The sequence below is a fragment of the Ranitomeya imitator genome, chromosome 5 (assembly GCF_032444005.1).
Source record: "Ranitomeya imitator isolate aRanImi1 chromosome 5, aRanImi1.pri, whole genome shotgun sequence".
Taxonomy (NCBI): Eukaryota; Metazoa; Chordata; class Amphibia; order Anura; family Dendrobatidae; genus Ranitomeya; species Ranitomeya imitator.
The window spans coordinates 133,626,725-133,652,136 of NC_091286.1; the positions used below are offsets into that span (position 1 = coordinate 133,626,725).

At 47.6% G+C, this 25,412-nt stretch overlaps 1 protein-coding gene across 5 annotated transcripts in view; it reads left to right on the forward strand.

Moving 5' to 3' along the window:
• Positions 1-326: 326 nt before the first annotated feature.
• The window catches only part of STXBP5 (syntaxin binding protein 5), a 544,022-nt gene continuing 518,936 nt past the window's right edge, over positions 327-25,412 (forward strand). For all 5 annotated transcript variants that reach the window (XM_069769165.1, XM_069769166.1, XM_069769168.1 and 2 more), the window contains exons 1-2: positions 327-1,125; positions 23,012-23,109. In XM_069769165.1, coding sequence (XP_069625266.1) covers positions 979-1,125; positions 23,012-23,109 — 245 coding nt within the window. In that variant the 5' untranslated portion in view covers positions 327-978. The remainder of the gene's footprint in view (positions 1,126-23,011; positions 23,110-25,412) is intronic.

Genomic DNA, 25,412 nt, shown 5'->3' on the forward strand with positions numbered 1-25,412 from the left:
GGGGCTGTGTGACTACAGGGAGCGGGGCTGTGTGACTACACGGAGCGGGGCTGTGGCACTACACGGAGCGGGGCTGTGGCACTACACGGAGCGGGGCTGTGTGACTACACGGAGCGGGGCTGTGGCACTACACGGAGCGGGGCTGTGTTACTACACGGAGCGGGGCTGTGGCACTACACGGAGCGGGGCTGTGGCACTACACGGAGCGGGGCTGTGGCATTACACAGAGAAGGGCTGTGGTAACGACAGACGGGGAGGAGCGCAGGAGCCGCAGGTGACGGAGTGGACATGGCAGGGTGGGCGGGGAGTCGGAGGGGGCGCGCTCTGCACTGACAGGAGGGCGGGGCGGGTGCACAGGCGGCAGGTGCAGCTCATCACACCGGGGACGCGGAGCTGCAGCAATCACCGCGCACAGGCAGCACGGCCGGCATTACTGGAGCAGTGCATTACACGGAGGACAGCGGGGACTGGCGCTAATATGGAGGCAGCAGCGCTGACAAACAGGAAAATGTGACCGTGAGGGAAGGGGAGGGGAGAAGCAGGAGAAGAGAGGAAGGAAGGGGCGGGAAGAGCTGCTGGCGGCAGCGGCTGTCACTTCCAGTGCAGCACAGGCAGGAGACAGGGATCCTCGTACACAAGCACCGAGGCTGGCACCTCTGCCCACTCCCGGGATCTCTACATGACCGGCACCGGTGGATTGTCGCCTCTTCCCGCCAGGCTCCCGGTGTACGGCTCGCTCAGGGGTTGTGTCGTGTGGAGAGGCCGATAATCATCAGGAGCAGCCCCCTCCTCACCGTCACACTCAGCACCTGCAGCCCCAGGGCCAGGACCCTCCTGTGTGTGGGGCGCCCATCAGCCACAGCAGCACACCGAGCAGAGGAAGAAGGGAGGAGGAGGAAAGGTGGGGGGTGAGCGGAGAGAGGGATCTGGAGGAGGAGGAGGTGCTGGAACCACAGGCAGAGAAGGGAAGCGGTGACCATGTGGAAATTTAAGGAATTCAGGAAGGTGCTGGACGGGCTGACGGCCGCGTCCTCCTCCTCGTCATCCGCTGCTTCATCCCAGCCCGGGACCAGGGAGGTGGACATCCAGGAGACGCTCCAGTCCGAGCACTTCCAGCTCTGCAAGGTGAATAATGATGAGCCCCATTTATTGCTGGCATTGTCATCATCTGCAGGAGGCCCTCCTCGTGTCACACAGCCACACTGCACTGTCCTCCATCATCCTCGGGGTGCCCAGTCAGGAGGCCCCGACAACTGGGTGCCCATTGAGCCGACCCCCCAACCCTCTACCTCTATGTTGCCAGTCAGGACGCCCCCTGCCCTTACCTCTGGGTACCCATTGAGCCGTTCCACCTCGGGGTGCCCAGTCAGGATGCTGCCCCCCTGCCCTCACCTCGGGGTGCCCAGTCAGGATGCTGCCCCCCTGCCCTCACCTCGGGGTGCCCAGTCAGGATGCTGCCCCCCTGCCCTCACCTCGGGGTGCCCAGTCAGGATGCTGCCCCCCTGCCCTCACCTCGGGGTGCCCAGTCAGGATGCTGCCCCCCTGCCCTCACCTCGGGGTGCCCAGTCAGGATGCTGCCCCCCTGCCCTCACCTCGGGGTGCCCAGTCAGGATGCTGCCCCCCTGCCCTCACCTCGGGGTGCCCAGTCAGGATGCTGCCCCCCTGCCCTCACCTCGGGGTGCCCAGTCAGGATGCTGCCCCCCCTGCCCTCACCTCGGGGTGCCCAGTCAGGATGCTGCCCCCCCTGCCCTCACCTCGGGGTGCCCAGTCAGGATGCTGCTCTTACTTCGGGGTGTCCAGTCAGGATGCTGCCCCCTTGCCCTCACCTCGGGATGCCCAGTCAGGATGCCACCCCGCCCCCTGATAGCCAGCCTGTGTCACAACTTACCAGCACCACCTCTGGGTGCCATTTAAGCCGCCCACTGCCTTCACCTCGGGGTGCCCAGTCAGGAGCCGCCCAGACCTGAGTGCCCCTTGAGCCCTCCTCCACCCTATCTTGGGATGCTCAGTCATGAGGGACCCCACATTGCTCCCCAGATGGCCCACAGCGTGATAGCCAGCCCGTGTATGGTGGCCCCCACATCAGTGGTCAGTGAGTGTATAAGGGGGAAGCTCACAATGTATATATTATAGTGAAGCCCACTGTATACTTTTGAAGTGGACATATCATTAGTGCAGGTGTAAAGGGGTCACTTCCACCTTCAAAGTGATAAGCAACTTCTTTCACAGACACAAAGAGGTGCGTTTTGATAAACCAATATTCCTGCACAGGGGCCTCATTGGACGTCAACCCCTGTATGAGGATGCAGCACACTGTGTGTGTGTGATAGATAGATAGATAGATATATATATATATATATATATATCTATCTATCTCTATCTAACGCACGCTGCTTGTATGTCTAATATAAATATGTATATTGATTGCTTGAGGTGAGCTGTGTTCGGCTGTCTGTAGACACTTGTCTGTCCTGTGTTATTCGCCCTATATCCAATATCTGATCGTCCTTTGTGGCATTTTGTGCTGGTCTTGTCCTCGGGTGGCTTGAAGGGCATATGGGAAAGCTCTGCACCATTTACAATTCTTTTTGGGCTGTATTTGCTGAGATCAGGCTCCCCCCACCTTGTCAATGCCTCCCGCTCACTCCTCCTCCTCATTTCCCCCTAGTGATGGCCGTAATGTCAGCTGTTGTCAGGCTGTCTCTTGTTGATATGTTTAGTCATTGGTCCTCCATCCTCCTGCCAGTCTTAGGACATGTCCTTTCACCCCTTGCCAGGTTGTACACTGGATTTGTGGTGATGTTGTTCCCAGTCCTCGGATGCTTTCCTGCCAGCAGCTGTAGTAGACACTTTATCTGGTGACTGGTCAGGTATAACCAGGGTGGAGATGGGCATCTGTGCTGGTAGGCCAGGCTGATGGCACAGCTGATATAATGATGGCTTCTGGCTGATGACCTTACGGTGGTTTCTACTGAGGAGACTTGTGAGAGCTGTAATATTGGATGCTGTGGTTGTTTGATACTGATGTATATAGCAGTGAAGCAGGTCTGGTCTGGACAGTCTCAAGCCCCTAATGCAATGTGTACACAGCTGATCCTCCAGAGCAGGGCATCTGTCTGTATATCTAATCAATGGACTGACAGATCCGAGGAGCCTGGTAACCAAGGCAGCCATAACATCACTGCTGCCTTTTACAGTTGAGTCATGGTAATGGAGGTCAGTAGATGCAGGTCTTCTCCAGCTCCCATTGGGATGCTATAACCATTAACAGCAGCCATCACCGTGACAAAAGGGGTCATCCATTCTGTAAATGGATGGAGCCGAGGGCTGTCGCAAAGATGTGACAGCCATCACAAGAGCCCCTGTGCTAGCTCTCCTCACAGGTTCCCAGAAAGGCTTCCTGGATTCTGCAGGTGCTACCTGGAGAGAACATAGGGGGTATAGAAATACTCAGCGACTGCCCGGCTTTATTATCTAAACTGCTTACAATGGTGGAGGGAGGGATATACATAATACATGAATTTAGGGCTGTTTTGAGAAGTTAATTCTCTAATATATTTGTTACAATGGCTCCAAGTGAGGCCTGTTGTAATGTTTCAGTACGTCCCTTATTCCTTCAGTGAAAGGCCTGATTAAGATCTGTTTTCTCCTATGTGTTTTATCCATTTTTTTCACAAATGGAAAACGCACCCGTCAAAGTCTATGGTCATGTTCTCATCATGTTTTCAGAATGATTGCAAAATAATAAATGGGGACATGGTTTTTTTTTTTCTTTTTTTTCCATCTGATTTGTCGATCAAACCTTCAACTTCAAGTGAATTGATGTAAAAAAAACAAACAAAAAAACAGGTGGCAGTCTCCTCCATGTGACACTGTCACCATTCATGTGATGTATACGGAGCGCTTCACCATCATTGTATGTGTATCGTGCTGTTTATTAATGTCTATTGGGTAGGAGAAGCTACTGTAGGTGTTTTGTTTATTTTTGTGCGTTATTAAACGATGTTATGCTGATGGTTTAAACTGACACGTGAACCAAAAATGGATACAAATAAGAACCAGCACACACACGTTTACCTTTTAGTGTGCAAATAAAAATCCTGATGTGAATGAGGCCTAATTATAACTTCCAATCCATAAGTGATATAATGAGCACCTTGAGATCGTACCCCCACCATAAAGACGTTTACACCAACTTACTAGACATTCTCCATCCAATTTTCTAAATTGAATACCATGAGTATGCAATAGTGTGTGAACCTGTCAAGAATGGCCGCTGTGACTGATCACATCTATGTGTGACCAGCGGGGCTAAAATGTTCACTCTTCTGGTTGAGGAGACATAGAAATGTAATATGGTTCATCTTTAGCCAACAGGACTGCTATGTCCTTTTTATAATGATGGCTTTCTTACATTAAAAGTTGATGGCAAATGCAGTGGCTGGCCCACACAAATCTAAGACCACCATATACAGCTTCTGGAAAAAAATAAGAGACCGCTGCAAAATGTTCAGTTTCTCTGATTTTTCTCTTTATAGGTAGATTTTTGAGTAAAATGTAAATTGTTCTTTTAGTCTATAAACTTCTGACAACATGTCTCCGAATTTCCAAGCAATACATTTTGTATTTTTTTCTGACAAAGAAAAATGGTCAAAATTTAAAAAACAAAAACAAACAGTGCTTTCAAACCTCCAAATAATGCAAAGAAAACAAGTTCATAATAATTTAGAAACAACAATACTAATGTTTTAACTCGGGAAGAGTTCAGAAACCAATATTTTGTGGAATAACCATGATTTTTAATCACAGCTTTCATGCGTCTTGGCATGCTTTCCACCAGTCTTTCACACTGCTCCTGTCGCAAAAATGTAAGCAGTTCTTCTTTGATGGCTTGTGACTAGAGTTGAGCGACCTTGACATTTTTAGAGTCGAGCCGGGTTTCGCGAAACCCGACTATCTCAAAAGTCGAGTCGAGTGGAATCGGCCGATTATCGCGAAAAGTCGGGGATCGACCGAAACACGAAACCCAATGCAAGTCAATGGGGGGAGCATAGTCGGCAGTGAGTGGAGGCCAGGAAAACATGTACAGAGCCCATTGTATTGGCAAACACATCCATTCTTGCTACTGAAGCTTGTCAATCGTAATTTAGCTTATAATAAATGTAAGGCATTGGAAATTGGGGGTCATTTGGCTAAAGTTGTGGGGGGTAGGGCTGGTTCAAGCAATTAGTGGGCCAAGGACATCTGGGTCACGGCAGTGGAGCAGGGAGAGGTAAGTATTTCAACTTTGCAAGTGCTGTGATCCTGAGCAAGCAGGAGGGGCCCACTCATTGGCATTGGCACTGGCACAGGGCCCCTCAAAGTACAGCGGTATGTTTGCACGGCGGGGGCGCCTCCCACCGGCAGCAAACTTTTGCGTACTATGAGAGGCCCTGTGCCAGTGACGTCACCAACGAGTATTCCTCCCCCCACCTGATGAAGGAACCTGCACCTTCATCTGCACCTTCCTCTTTGTCCCCGTGTAATGTGGTATGGTATGCGGGAAGGGGGACCTGACTTTCAGCAGGGTCACAATCTTGCAGTGTAGCGTGCACGGGGAATGTTGCGTTATGGGTCAATGTACCAGCAGACTCGTCTATCACTGGCTGGGCAATGGGCAGGATGAGGAGGAAACGCAGATATAGGCCCAAAGAATAAAGTGGGCTAAATGCAGTTCAAAATTGGTAACAGGACTAACCAGGGGGCATTGTTTTGTTCAGTGGAGGACAACTGGAATGAAAGGCTGACACAGAGAGTAGGCCCAAATCTGTAAGTAGTCTAAATGCAGTTCAAAATTGGCAAGAGTAGTAACCAGGCGGCACAGCTTTGTTCACTGTAGGAGAACAGCAAGGAGCGGCAGACACAGATAGAAGGCCCCAACCCAACTAGTAGGCCTAATGCAGTGTAGTTTTCTACAACTACTAAACGAGAGTCGGAAGACCGAAGCAATGGCGAGGAAACCTGGGGAACACCTTGGAGTGGAACACACCGTCTCTACACCCCATACCCAATTTGTAGGCCTAATGCGGTGTAGTTTGCAACAACTACTAAACGAGAGTCGGAAGACCGAAGCAATGGAGAGGAAACCTGGGGAACACCTTGGAGTGGAACACACCGTCTCTACACCCCATACCCAATTTGTAGGCCTCATGCAGTGTAGTTTGCAACAACTACTAAACGAGAGTCGGAAGACCGAAGCAATGGAGAGGAAACCTGGGGAACACCTTGGAGTGGAACACACCGTCTCTACACCCCATACCCAATTTGTAGGCCTCATGCAGTGTAGTTTGCAACAACTACTAAACGAGAGTCGGAAGACCGAAGCAATGGAGAGGAAACCTGGGGAACACCTTGGAGTGGAACACACCGTCTCTACACCCCATACACAATTTGTAGGCCTAATGCAGTGTAGTTTGCAACAACTACTAAACGAGAGTCGGAAGACCGAAGCAATGGCGAGGAAACCTGGGGAACACCTTGGAGCGGCAGACACCGTTAGTAGGCAATACCGAAGTAGTAGCCCCAATGCAGTTTTCAAATTCCTAGAGGCTGAAAACCAGACTATTGACGCTCTGCTTTTTTCAAAGGAGGACAGCTGTATTGAGTGGCGCTGACAGACACAGGTAGTAGGCCTTAAACCAAAAATGTGGCTCAATGCAGTTTAAAAAAGGTTACAGGGTTACACAGGCAGCATTGGTCTGGTCAGTGGAGGACTATTTCAATTATGGACCGCAGACAGACTTTGTACGCCTACTATTAAAAAAAGGATGCTCTATGCAATTAAAAATAGGTTCCAGGGGTATACGGGCAGCAGTGGTGTGGTCAGTGGAGGAGTATTGGAAGGAGGGACCACAAACAGGCGTAGTAGGCCTAACATAACAAAATTTGGCTGTAGGCACTTTAAAATTGGTTCCAGGGGTACACGGGCAGCAGTGGTGTGGTCAGCGGAGGACAATTTGAATTAAGGACTGCAGACAGACTTTGTAGGCTGTCCCCTGTGCACCATGCATCCAACACATTAACCCAGTGCGCCGTAATGGACACGTAACTTTTTGTGGACATGCCTACTGGTCCATGCGTCTCTTGTCAGGTCAGGTGCACCTTTCTACTGATTGATTGCCTGAGTGCTATGACAATGCAGAATTTTTCATGCCGGTGAAGGGCTGGGATGGCTTTTCTCGCAAAAGAAGTGACGACTGGGTAGCTTGAACCGTGGTACAGCGTAGTTCATCTGGGCTTTGTAAATATAAAACAAAGAAAAAAAGTAGGCTCCATGCACTTTCAGCTGGGTTCCAGGGGTACACGGCCAGCAGTGGTCTGGTCAGTGGAGAACTATTGGAAGGAGGGCCGGCAGACAGGCTTCGAAGGCGTAACATAATAAAATTGAGCTGTAGGCACTTTAAAATTGGTTCCAGGGGTACACGGCAGCAGTAGACAGGTCAGTGGAGGCCTAGTGGAAGGAGGGACCGCAGACAGGCGTAGTAGGCCTAACATAATAAAAATTGGCTGTAGGCACTTTGAATTCTCTTGCAGGGGTACACAGGCAGCATTGTTGTTGTCAGCGGAGGCCGATTGTAATGAGTGTCTGCCAGTTAGTAGTCCCAAACAATACATACATGTTAATGTCTCGCATTACAACAAAACGAAAACACAAAAGTGTGCAATCATTGGGTACAGGGGTGGGCTCCTCTGCGTAGTTTCAGACCTAGTAATTTGGCACAAAGTATTTACTTGGGTAAATATAGGACACTGCCCCTGACTATGTTAAGTACCATCATACATGTCAACACAATGGTATTGTCAGCGGCAGGAATTTACGGATGTCAGCGCATAGACTAAACATTGGTGGAACTGTGAGATATAATTGTGCAAGTGGTAGAGCAATGTTTGAACTGGGGGTGGGGGAACTCTCTTGTGGTCGGCGGTACAGGCCCAGGGCCCCTCATGTTACAACAGTGTGTCTGACGTTGGGTGCGCACCACCACCGCCAGAGACACTTTATTGTACTATGAGGGACCCAGTGGCAGTGCCGTCGACCAAAGCGGGCACACCCACCTCTTCAGACAAACAGCACTCACGGGTGCTTGCGCCAAGTGGCGATACCACGGCCCCGTGTGGGGAGTTTGGCCATTTAGGGAGGTGTAAACATGTATGCTGGACAATCAGCTGCTGCAAATTACGAGATTGGTAAAGTCATTCAGAGTAGTCCACAGACGCTACTCTTTCATAGGAAAGCTAGGTGTCGGCCGGGCAAGGTGGGGCAAAAGAATTCGAAATCCAGTTGTGGTTCATTTTAATGAAGGTTAGATCATCAACATTTTGGGTAGCCAGACGAGTCCTTTTTTCGGTTAATATTGAACCTGCAGCACTAAATACTCTTTCTGATACGACACTAGCTGCCGGGCAAGAAAGCCCCTGCAATGCATATTCTGCCAATTCTGGCCAGGTGTCTAATTTGGATGCCCAGTAATCAAATGGGAATGACGGTTGAGGGAGAACATCGATAAGGGATGAAAAATAGTTAGTAACCATACTGGACAAATGTTGTCTCCTGTCACTTTGAATTGATGCAGCAGTACCTGTCCTGTCTGCGGTCATAGCAAAATCACTCCACAACCTGGTCAGAAAACCCCTCTGTCCAATGCCACTTCTGATTTCTGCACCTCTAACACTTCTGGTCTGCTGCCCCCTGCAGCTCGTGTGGGAACGATCACGGGCGCTGTGTGCTGGGAATGCCTGAAGCAAACGGTCAACAAGAGTTGATTGTTTGGTTGCTAATATTAGTTCCAAGTTCTCATGTGGCATAATATTTTGCAATTTGCATTCATAGCGAGGATCAAGGAGGCAGGCCAACCAGTAATCGTCATCGTTCATCATTTTCGTAATGCTTGTGTCCCTTTTGAGGATACGTAAGGCATAATCCGCCATGTGTGCCAAAGTTCCAGTTGTCAAATCTGCGTTTGTGCTTGGTTGAGGGGCAGTTTCAGGCAAATCTACGTCACTTGTGTCCCTCAAAAAACCAGAACCCGGCCTTGCCACGCCACCAATTTCCAGTGGCCCCGGAAAAGCTTCCTCATTAAAAATATACTCATCCCCATCATCCTCCTCGTCCTCCTCCTCTTCGCCCGCTACCTCGTCCTGTACACTGCCCTGACCAGACAATGGCTGACTGTCATCAAGGCTTTCCTCTTCCTCTGCTGCAGACGCCTGCTCCTTTATGTGCGTCAAACTTTGCATCAGCAGACACATTAGGGGGATGCTCATGCTTATTATGGCGTTGTCTGCACTAACCAGCCGTGTGCATTCCTCAAAACACTGAAGGACTTGACACGTCTTGTATCTTCGACCACTGCACACCTGACAACTCCATGTCTGCCATCCTACTGCCTGCCCGTGTATGTGTATCCTCCCACAAAAACATTACAGCCCGCCTCTGTTCGCACAGTCTCTGAAGCATGTGCAGTGTTGAGTTCCACCTTGTTGCAACGTCTATGATTAGGCGATGCTGGGGAAGGTTCAAAGACCGCTGATAGGTCTGCATACGGCTGGAGTGTATGGGCGAACGGCGGATATGTGAGCAAAGTCCGCGCACTTTGAGGAGCAGGCCGGATAACCCCGGATAACTTTTCAGGAAGCACTGCACCACCAGGTTTAAGGTGTGAGCCAGGCAAGGAATGTGTTTCAGTTGGGAAAGGGAGATGGCAGCCATGAAATTCCTTCCGTTATCACTCACTACCTTGCCTGCCTCAAGATCTACTGTGCCCAGCCACGACTGCGTTTGTCTGCAAGAACTCGGACAGAACTTCTGCGGTGTGTCTGTTGTCGCCCAAACACTTCATAGCCAATACAGCCTGCTGACGCTTGCCAGTAGCTGGCCCATAATGGGACAACTGGTGTGCAACAGTGGCAGCTGCGGATGGAGTGGTTTGCCGACTGCGGTCTCTGGACGAGCTCTCGCTTCTGCAGAAGGACGAGGAGGAGGGGGTGCGAACACCTACAGCCAACTGTTTCCTAGACCGTGGGCTAGGCAGAACTGTCCCGAAATTGATGTCCCCTGTGGACCCTGCATCCACCACATTCACCCAGTGTGCCGTGATGGACACGTAACGTCCCTGGCCATGCCTACTGGTCCATGCATCTGTTGTCAGGTGCACCTTTGTACTCACAGATTGCCTGAGTGCATGGACGATGCGCTCTTTAACATGCTGGTGGAGGGCTGGGATGGCTTTTCTCGAAAAGAAGTGTCGACTGGGTAGCTCGTAGCGTGGTTCAGCGTAGTCCATCAGGGCTTTGAAAGCTTTGCTTTCAACTAACCGTTAGGGCATCATCTCTAACGAGATTAGTCTAGCTATGTGGGCGTTCAAACCCTGTGTACGCGGATGCGAGGATAAGTACTTCCTTTTTCTAACCAGAGTCTCATGTAGGGTGAGCTGGACTGGAGATCGTGGAACTAGCGGGTGTGCCGGTGGACATGGCAGAATGAGAGACGGTTGGAGACGGTATTGTTTCCGCCTGTGCCCTAGATGCAGTGTTTCCTACTACGAAACTGGTGATTCCCTGACCCTGACTGCTTTGGCCTGGCAAAGAAACCTGCTCAGATACTGCAGTTGGTGCGGAAAATGGTGGCCTTACAGTGACGGCAGGGATGTAGCGTTGCTGACTAGCTTCATTGGCCGAGGGTGCTACAACCTTAAGGGACATTTGGTAGTTAGTCCAGGCTTGCAAATGCATGGTGGTTAAATGTCTATGCATGCAACTTGTATTGAGACTTTTCAGATTCTGACCTCTGCTTAAGGTAGTTGAACACTTTTGACAGATGACTTTGCGCTGATCAATTGGATGTTTAAAAAAATGCCTGACTGCACTCTTTCGAGCCTCGGATCCCGTTTCAGGCATTGCAGACTGAGCTTTAACCGGATGGCCACGCTGTCCTCCAACAGGTTTTGGCTTTGCCACGCGTTTTGTCCCATCTACGGGCCCGGCAGATGGAACCTGTTGCGATGTTGATGCCTGCTGCGGCCCCATCTCCTCCGCTTCAGAACTACTGCCGCCTGCACCCTGTTCCCCAATGGTTGCCAATCGGGGTCAACTGGGTCATCTATAACCTCCTCTTCTAGCTCGTGCGCAACTTCGTCTGTGTCACCGTGTAAGTCGGTGGTAGAGCGTTCGTGATGGGGCAACATAGTCTCATCAGGGTCTGAATCTGGATCAGTACCCTGCGAGGGCAATGTTGTGGTCTGAGTCAAAGGACCAGCATAGTAGCCTGGCTGTGGCTGTGCATCAGTGCACTCCATGTCAGATTCAACTTGTAATGGGCATGGACTGTTAACTGCTTCACTTTCTAAGCCAGGGACGGTATGTGTAAAGAGCTCCATGGAGTAACCCGTTGTGTCGCCTGCTGCATCCTTCTGTTGTTGTTTTTGCTGAAGAGGACAAGGAAGCGACTTGTCCCTGACCGTGAACATCCACTAACGACGCGCTGCTTTTACATTTACCAGTTTCAAAAGAGGAGGCAAAAGAGCTAGAGGCTGAGTCAGCAAGGTAAGCCAAAACTTGCTCTTGCTGCTCCGGCTTTAAAAGCGGTTTTCCTACTCCCAGAAAAGGGAGCGTTCGAGGCCTTCTGTAGCCAGACATCGAACCTGGCTCCAGACTTAGGTGCAATATTTTTTTTCCCACGACCACCTGATGCTCCACTACCACTACCATCATTACCAGCTGACAATGAACGCCCACGGCCACGACCTCTTCCACCAGACTTCCTCATTGTTTTAAAAACGTAACCAAAGTAACGGTATTTGTTGCTGTCAAACAACTTACACGGTGAGCTATAACTTCAGTATGATTTAGATATCCCTTTACAGGTGGGTGAGACCGCAAGGAAAATCAGGCACAATGTTACACACTCTGTTTTCGGTGGCACCAAATGAGAGAGATGCCACACACGCAGGACTGTCACTCAAGCACAAATGTCAATATTGATCTCCCACTTTTTTTTTTATTTTTTCATGGAGAATTTAGAAACCAAATAAAAAAAAAAAATAGGCTTTCTATGGCCCACTATTTGAGAGAGAGATGGCACACCCAGGAGTCAGGAATGGCACACAAGCAGAAAGGCCAATATTAATCTCCCACTGATTTTTTTTTTTTAATTTTTTTTTTATCAGGGAGAATTTATAAACCCCACAAAAAAAAAAAACAGAAAAATAAAAAGGCTTTCTATGGCCCACTATGTGAGAGAGATGGCACACACAGGGATGGCACTCTAGCAGAAATGCCAATCTTAATCTCCCACAACTTATTTTTTTAGGGAGAATTAAAAAAAAACAGGGACTGTCCTACAATTACTATCTCCCTGCAGTAATCTCAGCCAGGTATGGCAGGCAGCAATAAGGAGTGGACTGATGCACAAATTAAATAAAAAGTGTGGACAAACAAACAAGATAGCTGTGCAGAAAGGAAGGAACAACAGGATTTGTGCTTTGAAAAAAGCAGTTGGTTTGCACAGCGGCGTACACACAGCAATGCAGCTATCAGGGAGCCTTCTAGGGCAGCCCAATGAGCTACAGCGCTGAGGAAAAAAAAAAGTAGCTTCCACTGTCCCTGCAAACAAAAGGTGGTGTTGGACAGTGGAAATCGCTACAGCACAAGCGGTTTGGTGGTTAATGGACCCTGCCTAACGCTATCCCTGCTTCTGACGAAGCGGCAGCAACCTCTCCCTAGGCTCAGATCAGCAGCAGTAAGATGGCGGTCGGCGGGAACGCCCCTTTATATCCCCTGTGACGCCGCAGACAGCAAGCCAATCACTGCAATGCCCTTCTCTAAGATGGTGGGGACCAGGACCTATGTCATCACGCTGCCCACACTCTGCGTCCACCTTCATTGGCTGAGAAATGGCGCTTTTCGCGTCATTGAAACGCGACTTTGGCGCAAAAGTCGCATACCGCATGGCCGACCCCACACAGGGGTCGGGTTTCATGAAACCCGACTTAGCCAAAAGTCGGCGACTTTTGAAAATGAACGATCCGTATCACTCAACCCTACTTGTGACTATCCATCATCGTCTTGATTACATTCCAGAGGTTCTCAATGGGGTTCAGGTCTGGAGATTGGGCTGCCCATGACAGGGTTTTGATATGGTGGTCTCTTAATTTTTGCCAGAGCTGTATTCATTTATGGAAGTGTCTGGATGTAACCAACTCGGTGTTACTGACCATTTGCAGTTCAGAGGGAGTGTGGATGGTACTTTCAGAATGCAGTCATGTGTACAGTGCACCTATGGATGCTTCTCACAAAAGTAGAATATCATCAAAAAGTTAATTTATTTCAGTTCTTCAATGTAAAAAGTGAAACTCATATAATATACCGTATGTTTCAGACTATAAGACTCACAGGACCTTAAGATGCACGCCAAATTTTGGGGTGGAAAATAGTAGAAAAAAAGATTTTTATAACATGGGGGTCCATCTTATTGTCCGAATTTAAGGTATTTTACCTGATGGCCGGCGGTGGTACTGTGGGTTCACAGAAGGCAGGGTCCCTTCCTCAGGAAGCTGGCGGCAGCAGAAGTGGGGCAATGCTTCAGTCCCGGGGTGCAATGCTGCGAGTCCGGTGATAGCATGTAGCAGGGTCCCTTACTCAGGATGCCGGCGGCAGAAATGTGGCGACACCGCGGCCCGGTTTCCAGGGTGAGCAGAGCCGAGTGCATCTCTGGAGGAAAATGGCCGCCGGAGGCATCGATTGAGATCTCGGCGGCCATTTTGAGATCATGCGCTGCCTCCGGCAGCCATTTTTCTGAAGCCTCTGGCGGCCCACAGCTTCAGGAACAGATGACCGGTGATGCACTTGGCTCTGCTCACCGTGGACACCGGGCCGTGGACACATTTCTTCTGCCGGCATCCTGTGGAAGGGACCCTGCTCAGGTGCACTCTGTACTGCCCACCGCTGCAGCATAATCACACCTCTGCCACCGGCAGTGCCACTGCTACACCACTGTCGCAATCCCCCGTAAGCCTGTGTTCGCACTATAAGAATCACCCCCATTTTCCTCCCAAAATGTTTTGGGGAAAAAGTGCTTCTTATAGTCCGAAAGATAGGGTAGTCATTAGAAACAGAGTGATCTATTGCAAGTGTGTGTTTCTGTTAATGTTGATGATTATGGCTTAATCCAGGACATGGGCTACAAGTGTCACACTTCTTGTGTCAAGCTATTCATGACCAATAGACAACGCCAGAAGTGTCTTACCTGGACCAAGGAGAAAAAGAACTGGACTGTTACTCAGAGGTCCAAGATGTTGTTTTCAGATGAAAGTAAATTTTGTATTTCATTTGGAAATCAAGGTCCCAGCGTCTGGAGGAAGAATGGGGAGGCACACAATCCAAGCTGCTTGAAGTCTAGTGTGCAGTTTCCACAATCAGTGACGGTTTGGGGAGCCAAGTCATCTGCTTGTGTAGGTCCACTGTGTTTTATTAAGACTAGTGAGGAGCGAGTATACTAGTTGCTTGTGTGGTCTCCGAGTATTTGTGAGTGTTCAGAGATTTAGTTTTTGTTGACGCAGCTGCATGATTTGCGGCTGCTAGACAGCTTGAATACATGTGGGGATTCCCTAGCAACCAGGCAACCCCCACATGCACTCAGGCTGGCTAGCAGCCGTAAATTATGCAGCTGCGTCAACAAAAACTAAATCTCCGAGCACACTCAAATACTCGAAGTCCACCTGAGCAACGAGTATACTCGCTCATAACTAATCAAGACCAAAGTCAGCACAGCCATCTACCAGGAAATTTTAGAGCACTGCATACTTCCCTTTGCCGACAAGCTTTTTGGTAATGAGAATTTTATTTTCCAGCAGGACTTGGCACCTGTCCACACTGCCAAAAGTACCAATATCTGGTTTAAAAACAACAGTATCACTGGGCTTGATTGGCCAGCAAACTCGCCTGACCTTATCCCCATAGAGAATCTATGTGGTATTGTCAAGAGGAAGATGAGACCTCAGACCCAACAATGCAGACGAGCTGAAATTTGGTATCACAGCAACCTGGGCTTCCATAACACCTCAGCAGTACCACAGTATGATCGCCCCCGTGCCACGCTACATTGATGCAGTAATTGAGGCAAAAGGAACCCCGACCAAGTATTGAGTGCATTTACTGAATATACATTTCAGTAGGCCAACATTTCAGATTTTAGAATCCTTTTTCAGGCTGGTGTTATAAAGTATTCTAATTTACTGAGATAATGACTTTTGAGTTTTCATTGGCTGTAAGCCATAATCATCAACATTAACAAAAATTAAGGCTTGAACTCTGTTTGTAATGACTCTATATATAATGAGTTTCACTTGTATTGAAGAACTGAAATTAACTTTTTGATATTCTAATTTAGTGAGAAGCACTTGTACATGTGTTACACTTATATATGTGATCCCTAACAAAGGGATACAAGACACCAGAAAAACTCTTGAATAGTGCTTTATATGAAACCTGCCAACTGCTACTAAATCTACAGGCCGCATGAATCAGTGTCTGGCTGCATTATTGTATCCATCCTTCACAATAAGTGATCTAAGGCTGCTTTCACACATCAGGTTTTTTCTTTCAGGCACAATCCGGCAGTTTCAGGCACAATCCGGATCCGTTTTTTTCTTGCGCCGGATCCGTTTTTTACCCATACAGTTGTATTAGCGCCGGATTGTGCCTGAAGGACATGCGTTTCATCCGTTTTGTGCCAGATCCGTCCCTTCAGGCTTTTTTGCTGGACACAAAAAACGTCTCCTGCAACGTTTTTTGTGTCCGGCAAAAAAGCATGAATGGACGGATCCGGCAATAAACGCATGGAACGGATGTGTGACTGAACGTATCCGGCGACTGAATCCGTTTTTTTATACATTGAGCATGCCCAGAAGCTTTGTTTTTGTTTCTGGCATGGAATCTCTCTCTCTCACCCATGCGCAGTACAGAGAGCCGGATCCAGCTAAAAAACGGATCCAGTGCATCAGTTTTTCACAATTTACACCGGATCCATTTTTTTGCAAATTTGCCGGATTTAGCCTGAAACCAAAAACCGGATGTGTGAAAGCAGCCTAAGAAATAATTTGATCTCCAAGATGGTACTATGGTAAAACTATCAATTTTAGTAAACATAGTAAGTAAAAAACATATAAAAATATGAGTTACTAAATGTAAGGAAGGTGCAAATCCTCAAAATAGGGACTATATTGCCATAGGTAAACACATAAAAACAAGGCTAGACATTTGTAAACATATAAACAGCTAGACCATAATTGGAAAAGCCTGCATGCATGAAAGTACAATAAGTACAGATATTTTTACTCTCAGGGATCCATATAATGTGGCATATAAGAATGCCAGTGTCCCTTAATGAGAAAAACGTATAGCCTTGCTATTTCCATAAACAGACTCCCAACATGCTCGGTATATATGAAATGGTATAACAATGCGGTGTATTACCTTGCTGTCTGCCTAGTGTGAGTGCCTCGTCGTCCCTCTGCCCCGGCGCGCGTTTCGCGTTAGCTTCTTCTGGAGGCGGGGTGAGGTGGGACGCTGGGTCAGCTACAGGTAGCTATTGCAATTGTCTCTCTTTTTATTATATTTATAATGGATCCACTGCATGTATGCTTGGGCAGCTAAAGTGTGATAGATCGTGTTTATATGTGGCATTGCTTTCTACTATGTGGCACTATATGCTTTTAGCTAACTATATTTACGTGGCCTCCCACTTTTAGTTTTGGTGCTTGTGCACTATGGCACGGGATAAGTTGTCCATTAATAAAGCCTTATTTTAAATTTAAAGTTCTGGATCTCTTCAATTTGTTCGGCTGCCTGTTTTGTCAGTCCGAAAGTGTTTTGTCTTTTCTAATTATGGTCTAGCTGTTTATATGTTTACAAATGTCTAGCCTAGTTTTTATGTGTTTACCTATGGCAATATAGTCCCTCTTTTGACGATTTGCACCTTCCTTACATGTAGTAACTCATATTTTTATGTTTTTTTACTTACTATGTTTAATAAAATTGATAGTTTTATCATAGTACCATCGTGGAGATCAAATTAATCTTAGATCACACTTATTGTGAAGGATATCTAGTTTAGTGGTACATCTGCCCTTCGTTTGGGTGGGTAGTATTTTGCAGTACATAGAGTGATTGTTTGTGTATATATTATTGTATCCATGTATTAAAAACAGAATTGTGTCGCAAATCCTGACATTTGTGGCCGGTCTAGTTGTCTCTAGTGTCACACGTTATCGCTCCCTTTGGGACTCTGCACACTGTACCAGCAAACCATTTTTGTATTGGTGGCGTTCACTCTGCTGAACTTTGAACGCTGTAAAGCTCCCCTTAATGGGCTTTATTTTTCTAGTGGTTATTCTTGAATTTTAATATGCTTTTTATAAACATCTGTTGTTGAAGCAAAAATGCAGCACACCCTTGTAGTCCAAATATCTCTGAAAATCAGAACACACGCTAGCATAGATAGGAGGTAGTTCTATGGAGGTGGAGAGCTGCCTGATGAACTCCTGCATCACAATATTGTGTTATCTGATCCCTCTATAGCAGTAAATGAGATACTCCAGGAGTAAATGTGTTACAGGCCTACAAAACTGTACATTGTAATTGGATCCATGTGCAGAAAGCAAGCACTAGTGACAGGATACCGTTGTTATTATTAGACACATGGTAGATGGTCATTTATAGTAGCTGAGTGTCTTGACTTTGGGATACATGCACTTTGATGCAATGCCCTTATATTTATAGATCCCATGACATTTCTAGGGAAATAGTGAGTAGCTGTTGGTAAGCCGACAATCATGGGCAAATCATGTGGTATGGTCAAGTTTATTAAATCTTTGTTCTGTTGATCAAAAACTCTTAATTACTTTTTTAGAAATCCATTTTTATGAATGTTTTTTCATGCTTAGAACATGTACCTACTGATGCCTATGGATCAGTTCTCATGTTAGTTTTTCTTTTCTATATGACCCCACAGATAGGCCTTTAATTGTGATATTTTTTATTATTAATGTGATGCACATTAAATCATTGATTCACCCCATTCCTTTTTCTTTGTGGGGGCTCCAGTCACTTAGTGTAGTACGTAGTGTCACTAGTATCTCTGATGGCATTCAGCCTCACAATACTTTCTACAGGCGTATTATATTTGTAGAAAGCTTTCTGGTTCTTCATATTACCCCCCCCCCCCCCCCCCCCAATTGTTCCTGGATTTGGCTGATTACTTGAATTCTCCATTGTTTTGTCTGTCGAGTCTCTTTCCATCTCTATTCCTTTTTCTTGTGTTTCCGTGTGCGTCCAGACGCTTTACTGTATCCTCTTCTTTAATGGACTGCAGTTTTCATTCAGTGCACCAGATATTTCTGAGAACGAGGGAGGGAGCAGCTCCAAATCTGCAGCCAAGTGGATGTTGATCCTTTCATTGTTGATTTTTTTATTTTTTTTTCCCCCTAATGAAATAGCTTTGTGATTAAACTGCCTAATGTAGATCTCCTGTAAGGTTAGATGTTGTCCAGTAGCTCTGTATCCAGGCATAATATGATTTAGTTCTGGGCATGTTAGAGCTGCCTGCGTGTTTACCAGATTTAATAATAATAATCGTAGATGGTAGTGCTTTGTGCCTGTGCTTGTTACAGTATCCGTATTGTAACATGCATTTGTTACTGTACTTCATGTTACAATGACTCCTAAATTCCTGATGCAGTTAAATTCACACAGCCCTTTAAGAGTAAGTTCACACAGGGCGGTTTTTCCGCAGCAAAATTTGATCATCTTGGCAGGAAAGAAGCTGCGTCAAAAACGCAGGTTTAGGTGCGTATTTGGTGCGTGTTTTTCCTCTTTGTCCATGCTAATGTCCTTGACTCTTCAGCCGCAAAAACGCAGCAAATAATGATACCTGCGTTTTTGCAACACCCATTCAAGTCAGTGGGTGAATAACGCTGAAAAAACTCTGAGAGAAGTCCAAAAAAAATGCAGCAAAGCACAAAATACTGATCACACAAAAAATCAATGTGTGTGCATGAGATTTCTGAAAGCTCATAGACTGCTGGTACTGTAAAAAGCAGCTGAAAATTGGCTTTAAAAAACAGCAAAAATGCCCTGTGTGAACCTACCCCAAAGGTGATGTTTCATCAGAAAATGGCTGGTTAAATTAGAATTTTGTTAATCCTATTTTTTTTAACCCTATGTTTACTTATCTTTTTCCTTCAAAATGTTCATCACTACATAATAATAATAATTACCGTAATAATGCAAAAAAACAAACAAACATTCCTTTACCTCCCCCCTCATGAAATCTTGCATTTTCACACTGGCTATTGAGTCAAATATTAGACTCCGTCTTGCAGCAATAGGCTGACTCTGACTCCTGTCGACTTCTATAGAAGTAATGTCTGAGAATGTTGACCTGTATATAGAAGGTTCTTCTGTAATTGTAATCCTGTCTGTGATGGTAATGCTGAAAAGTTATCTGTACAAAACAGGAAGTATGAGTCTATTGTGAAAACCGCACAACTTTTTATAAATTTTTTTTATACTGATATGAAAAGTTTGGAGTTTAAAAAAAAAAAAAAAGAAATGAAAAAAGTATCATTAGAAACCCAATTTAATAGTTTCTAATTACATAATCACTTTAAGGGAGTGTTAGAATTCTTATTTATATAGGCGTGAATTAATCTAGTTTGCGGTGACTGGGAGACTTTGATGTCTGTCTTACGTTTACAGCAAGTCTGTCTTTGTATACATGGATCCACAATATGGCGTCGTTAAGAAGCTGTCCATTCATACTGTGTCTTCACGTGCCTACAGCCCCACAAGGAGGTTTTTTTTTTAAGATTCATTGTGAATTCAAGTGTGCAGGAAAAATCAGTGCATGTCATGTTAGAGGTTTTCCACCTAGAAATATTGCTTTTAGTGGAGAAGATGGTACCTCATGGAATACTCATGAGTCTGTACTAAAGATCTAAGTGATCTTAGCCAGAGGAAAAGCTAAATTCTCAGATACATTTGTTGCATAGTGTCAACACCGAATGACAGGAGGTGTCTGGGACAGTTGCCAATTGCAAAAAAAAAAACCCCTCCCAAAACCTAATAACAAGTTGTGAACGGTTAGTAAACCCGTCTTTTTTTCTCCCAAGTGAAATGAAGATGAGGATGACCTTTAAATGTAGCTGTTGGCTCAACAGTATAAACATTGGGGACCACGCATGATGGTTAGTAACAGTGAGGTAGCTGGGGGGTGGACTTCTTTTTTTTTTTTTTTTTCTTTTTTTCCTTTAAAGGGAATCTGTCACCCCATTTTAGGCTTATAAGCTAAGGCCACTGCCATCAGGGGCTTATCTAGAGCATTCTGGAATGCTGTAGATAAGCCCCCGATGTCACCTGAAAGGTAAGAAAAACAAGTTATATTATACTCACCCAGGGACGGTCCCGCTGCAGTCTGGTCTGATGGGCGTCTCGGTCTGGGGCCTCATATCTTCATACGATGACGTCCTCTTCTTGTCTTCCTGCCGCGGCTTCGGCGCAGGCGTACTTTGGGCCTGTTGAGGGCAGAGCAAAGTACTGCAGTGCGCAGGCGCTGGGCCTCTCTGACCTTTCCCGGGCCGCAGCGGAACCGCCCCTGGGTGAGTATAATCTAACTTGTTTTTCTTCTATTTCAGGTTACATCGGGGGCTTATCTACAGCATTATAGAATGCTGTAGATAAGCCCCTGATGGCGGTGGCCGCAGCTTATAGGCCTCAAATGGGGTGATAGATTCCCTTTAAGGCTAGGGTCACACTGCGTTATGGCGGTACGTTTAACGGACTACGTTACACCGCAGCATAACGCGGTGTAACATAGTCCGTTAATGCCTCCATTGATTGTAATGGCGAACGAATCGCTAGCGCACGCCCACATTGGGACATTGCGCTAATCGGACTGCCCTAACGCAATGTGACCCTAGCCTAAGGTGACATTTCTTCAGTTTACTTGTATTTAGGATCCGGATACCAGGTATGTGCTGTTTGCAGGTGTAAATATGTATTGTGGGTTCCGGTATTTTTCTGACTATAAGACACATTTTTGTTCCCCCAAATTTTTGGGGAAAGTGGGGGGTGCGTCTTATAATCCGTATCTGTGTGCTGTGTTGTAGAGGAGGGGGAGCAGCTCTGGAGTGGTGTCAGGGGGCTGGAGTGGGCTGGCTGCAGAGACAGCAGGAGGTCCTGTCCTCCCGCTCATTAGCCACATGTAATATTCACTGCACCTGCTGTCCATCACCTCAGTGCTGAAGCTGCCTAGTTGATTCACAGGGGAGCACCCAATATTTCATGTGCCCGCATCCCCCCCCCCCTCTCCCATCATGGATATGGCCCCATCACTCTTATATGCCCCCCCTGTGCTGCTGGCAGGCACATGCCCCCCACCCCCCCATCCCGTGCTGCTGGCAGGCACATGATAAAATAACAAACACTTAACTCACCTTCAGATGATGGCTCTGTGCTCACAGCTCCTTGGTTGTGCTTCCTGTGTCTGTGTTGACATCTTATCATGTGATCCGCACAGCACAGTGATGACATCACTGTGTGCCCAGGTCACATGATCCGATGCCTGGGAACAGGAAGCACAAGCGAGGAGCTGTGAGCACGGAGCCATCATCTGAAGGTGAGTTAAGTGTTTGTTATTTTATCATGTCTTCCAGCAGCACGGGGGGGCATGTGCCTGCCAGCAGCAGGGGGGGGGGCATGTGTCTTCAGAGGGGGCATATCTTCCAGCAGCACAGGGGGGGGGGCATGCGTCTGCACAGGAGGGCATGTGTCTGCCAGCAGCACGGGGGGGGGGGGGGCTTGTGTCTGCCAGCAGCACGGGGGGGGGGGGGGTGGGCTTGTGTCTGCCAGTAGCACGGGGGGGGGGGGGGGCTTGTGTCTGCCAGTAGCACGGGGGGGGAGGGACATGTGTCTTCCAGCAGCACAGGGGAGGCATGTGTCTTCCAGCAGCACAGGGGGGCATATAGTGACCAGGGGGGCATGTGCCTGCCAGCACAGGGGAGCATATAGTGACCCGGGGGGGCATGTGCCGGCCAGCAGCACAAGGGGGCATATAGTGACCCAAGGGGGCATGTGTCTGCCAGCAGCACAGGGGGGTATGTGCCTGACAGCAGCACAGGGGGACATGTGCCAGCACAAGGATGGGGGTTATATAGATACCAGTATGAGGGACATATGATTTGTAAGACGGACACTGGTATTATAAGACAGACCCCCATTTAACATAAAAAAATATTTTTTTCTCTTTTTCTTCACCAAATTTGTGGGTGCGTCTTATGGTCCGAAAAATACAGTAATTATAACACAAAGCATAAATGTATTCCTTTTCTCTAAGGCCGGGGTCACACTAGCGATGAATAAAGACGAGTGCTGTGCAATAAAACATCGCATAGCACTCGGACCACTGTTATTCTATGGGGCAGCTCAAATTGGAGCTTTTTTTTTTCCTCGGCCTTTTTCAACGTGCAACTGAAATCACAGCTGCTTTGATTGTCGCCGACACTCTGCCAAGTCTCGGCTCACTCGCACCCATATAAGCCTATGGGTGCGAGTGAGACAACGCACATCACTGGGATAACACCTTATCCAGGCACGTTCGCTCATCACTACTGTTAATCAATGAGTAGTGCTGCCCTCTGGACTCCTCCTAGGCACATACAATACACAGCTGGGATTTAAATAGAAAAATAAGTTACACAGAATATTTTTCAACAAATTGATATATCAATCTGTTCATCTCTTCTCGCTCTGTATCCTGGTGCCTACAGATTGGATATTTAACGCTGCCAGGTTCCATTTAGATGTTTCGTGCTGGATCTTGAATCCTTTTCATGTGACCACAATGTATTAACATGTACGGTAATTATATAATATGAGTTTTGCAAGATGCTAACATTTCTCATGTTTTCTTTGTCATTAGACGGTTCGCCATGGATTTCCCTTTGAGCCGTCCTCAATGGCATTTGATCCAGTGCAGAAGATTCTTGCAATTGGCACAAATCATGGAGCTGTAAGGCTGTATCCTTTTTATTATCTAAAAGCAGCAACAGATAATGTCAGGAAGAGGACAGACACGGATCTCATTGGTAACAGGTACTTTGTGTCAGAGAATATCATGCCAAATGAAACTTTTACTTTTCTATTTTTTTTTATTTTTCTGTTTCAATACAATTAGAGTTTTATCAGCAGTAGAATATCACAACTGACCTTGTCTCCTATTCAAGCAATGCCCCCAGCACTGATTAGCAGCTTTGTCAGTATACAGTACACACAGCTGCCAGTCAGTCATGTGGGCTGGGCTATACAGGGATCAACATTCTGCGCTCTGCTAGATCTGCTTCAGAGAAAACTGATACATGGCTGGAATCGGGGTCTCTGTCCCTAAATTATGCTGCTGTTAGATTACATAGCAAAAACCTGCTGATGGATTTCTTATAATATATTGGTTTATTAAGCTGTCCAACGTAACTAAGATAAATTGATGTACTCTTTACAATTGCATTGATGCTGTGTGAATTATTTTGGGAAAAATTCTATAAAATTTTTATTTTTTATATTGCTTTAACTTTATGAAAAGTTTCCCTTCCTAAGTCAGAGTAGGGGACTGCAAGCATTATTATTGCATACATAATGTCAATCACAGCCAGGCTCCTGTGAGCACAGCACAAATATTCAGGCAATCACAATGATATGAGTAGGTGTCAGTCTGTGTAGGGCAATTCATCATATGCAGATATGTCTTGGTGCCTTCTTGAGTCTGCAATGTATGTACTTGTTTATTATTTTTTAAGTGGAGCATGCATGAAGATAAAACAAGAACACATTCATCTGCACTTGTCCAGGCAACCAAATCAATGCTCCTGATGTCTCTGTGATACTGACAGTGTTTCTCTCGTGCTGTGCTGTCATTACTCAGTGCTGTAAATATATATATGTATGTATGTATATATGTATCTATAATATAACGCTGGGAGCGTCACTCTGTCCGAAGCCTCTATAGACTGCGCAAGCGCAAGCGCCGGCGCAGTCTGGGCCTCACAGAGCGACGCTCCCGGGAGATCGCGGTATGCGTAAGCACTGAACGCATACCACGATCTCCACCGGAGAGTCAGGGACCGCCAGGAGGGAGGGTAAGTATACTCACCTTTCCCGGTTCCAGCGCTGCTTGCGGCTCCGTCTCCCGGCTCCTCTGCTCCCGGCTCCGGAGGGCGCGGACTGCGCAGGCGCCGATTCCTGCTGCCGGAATCGGCGCCTGCGCAGTCCGCGCTTTCCGTCGCCATTTTCTTGAAGACACACTCCGGCTCCACTGCAGGTGTGTCTTCAAGAAAATGGCGCCGGAAAGCGCGGACTGCGCAGGCGCCGATTCCTGCTGCCGGAATCGGCGCCTGCGCAGTCCCCGCTTTCCGGCGCCATTTTCTTGAAGACATACCTGCAGTGGAGCCGGACGATAGGTGAGTATGGTATTTTTTTTTTTTATATATGGCAGCAGCATTCGGGGGCATACACACTGGAGCGGGGGGCATATAATACAATGGTGGCGCAGGATGGGAGCAGCACATGACAGAACGGGCGCAGGATGGCAGCAGCACATGACAGAACGGGCGCAGGATGGCCGCAGCACATGACAGAACGGGCGCAGGATGGCCGCAGCACATGACAGAACGGGCGCAGGATGGCAGCAGCACATGACAGAACGGGCGCAGGATGGCCACAGCACATGACAGAACGGGCGCAGGATGGCAGCAGCACATGACAGAACGGGCGCAGGATGGCAGCAGCACATGACAGAACGGGCGCAGGATGGCAGCAGCACATGACAGAACGGCCGCAGGATGGCAGCAGCACATGACAGAACGGGCGCAGGATGGCCGCAGCACATGACAGAACGGGCGCAGGATGGCAGCAGCACATGACAGAACGGGCGCAGGATGGCAGCAGCACATGACAGAACGGGCGCAGGATGGCAGCAGCACATGACAGAACGGCCGCAGGATGGCCGCAGCACATGACAGAACGGCCGCAGGATGGCAGCAGCACATGACAGAACGGGCGCAGGATGGCAGCAGCACATGACAGAACGGGCGCAGGATGGCAGCAGCACATGACAGAACGGGCGCAGGATGGCAGCAGCACATGACAGAACGGTCGAAGGATGGCAGCAGCACATGACAGAACGGGCGAAGGATGGCAGCAGCACATGACAGAACGGGCGCAGGATGGCAGCAGCACATGACAGAACGGGCGCAGGATGGCAGCAGCACATGACAGAACGGGCGCAGGATGGCAGCAGCAAATGACAGAACGGGGACGCAGGATGGGAG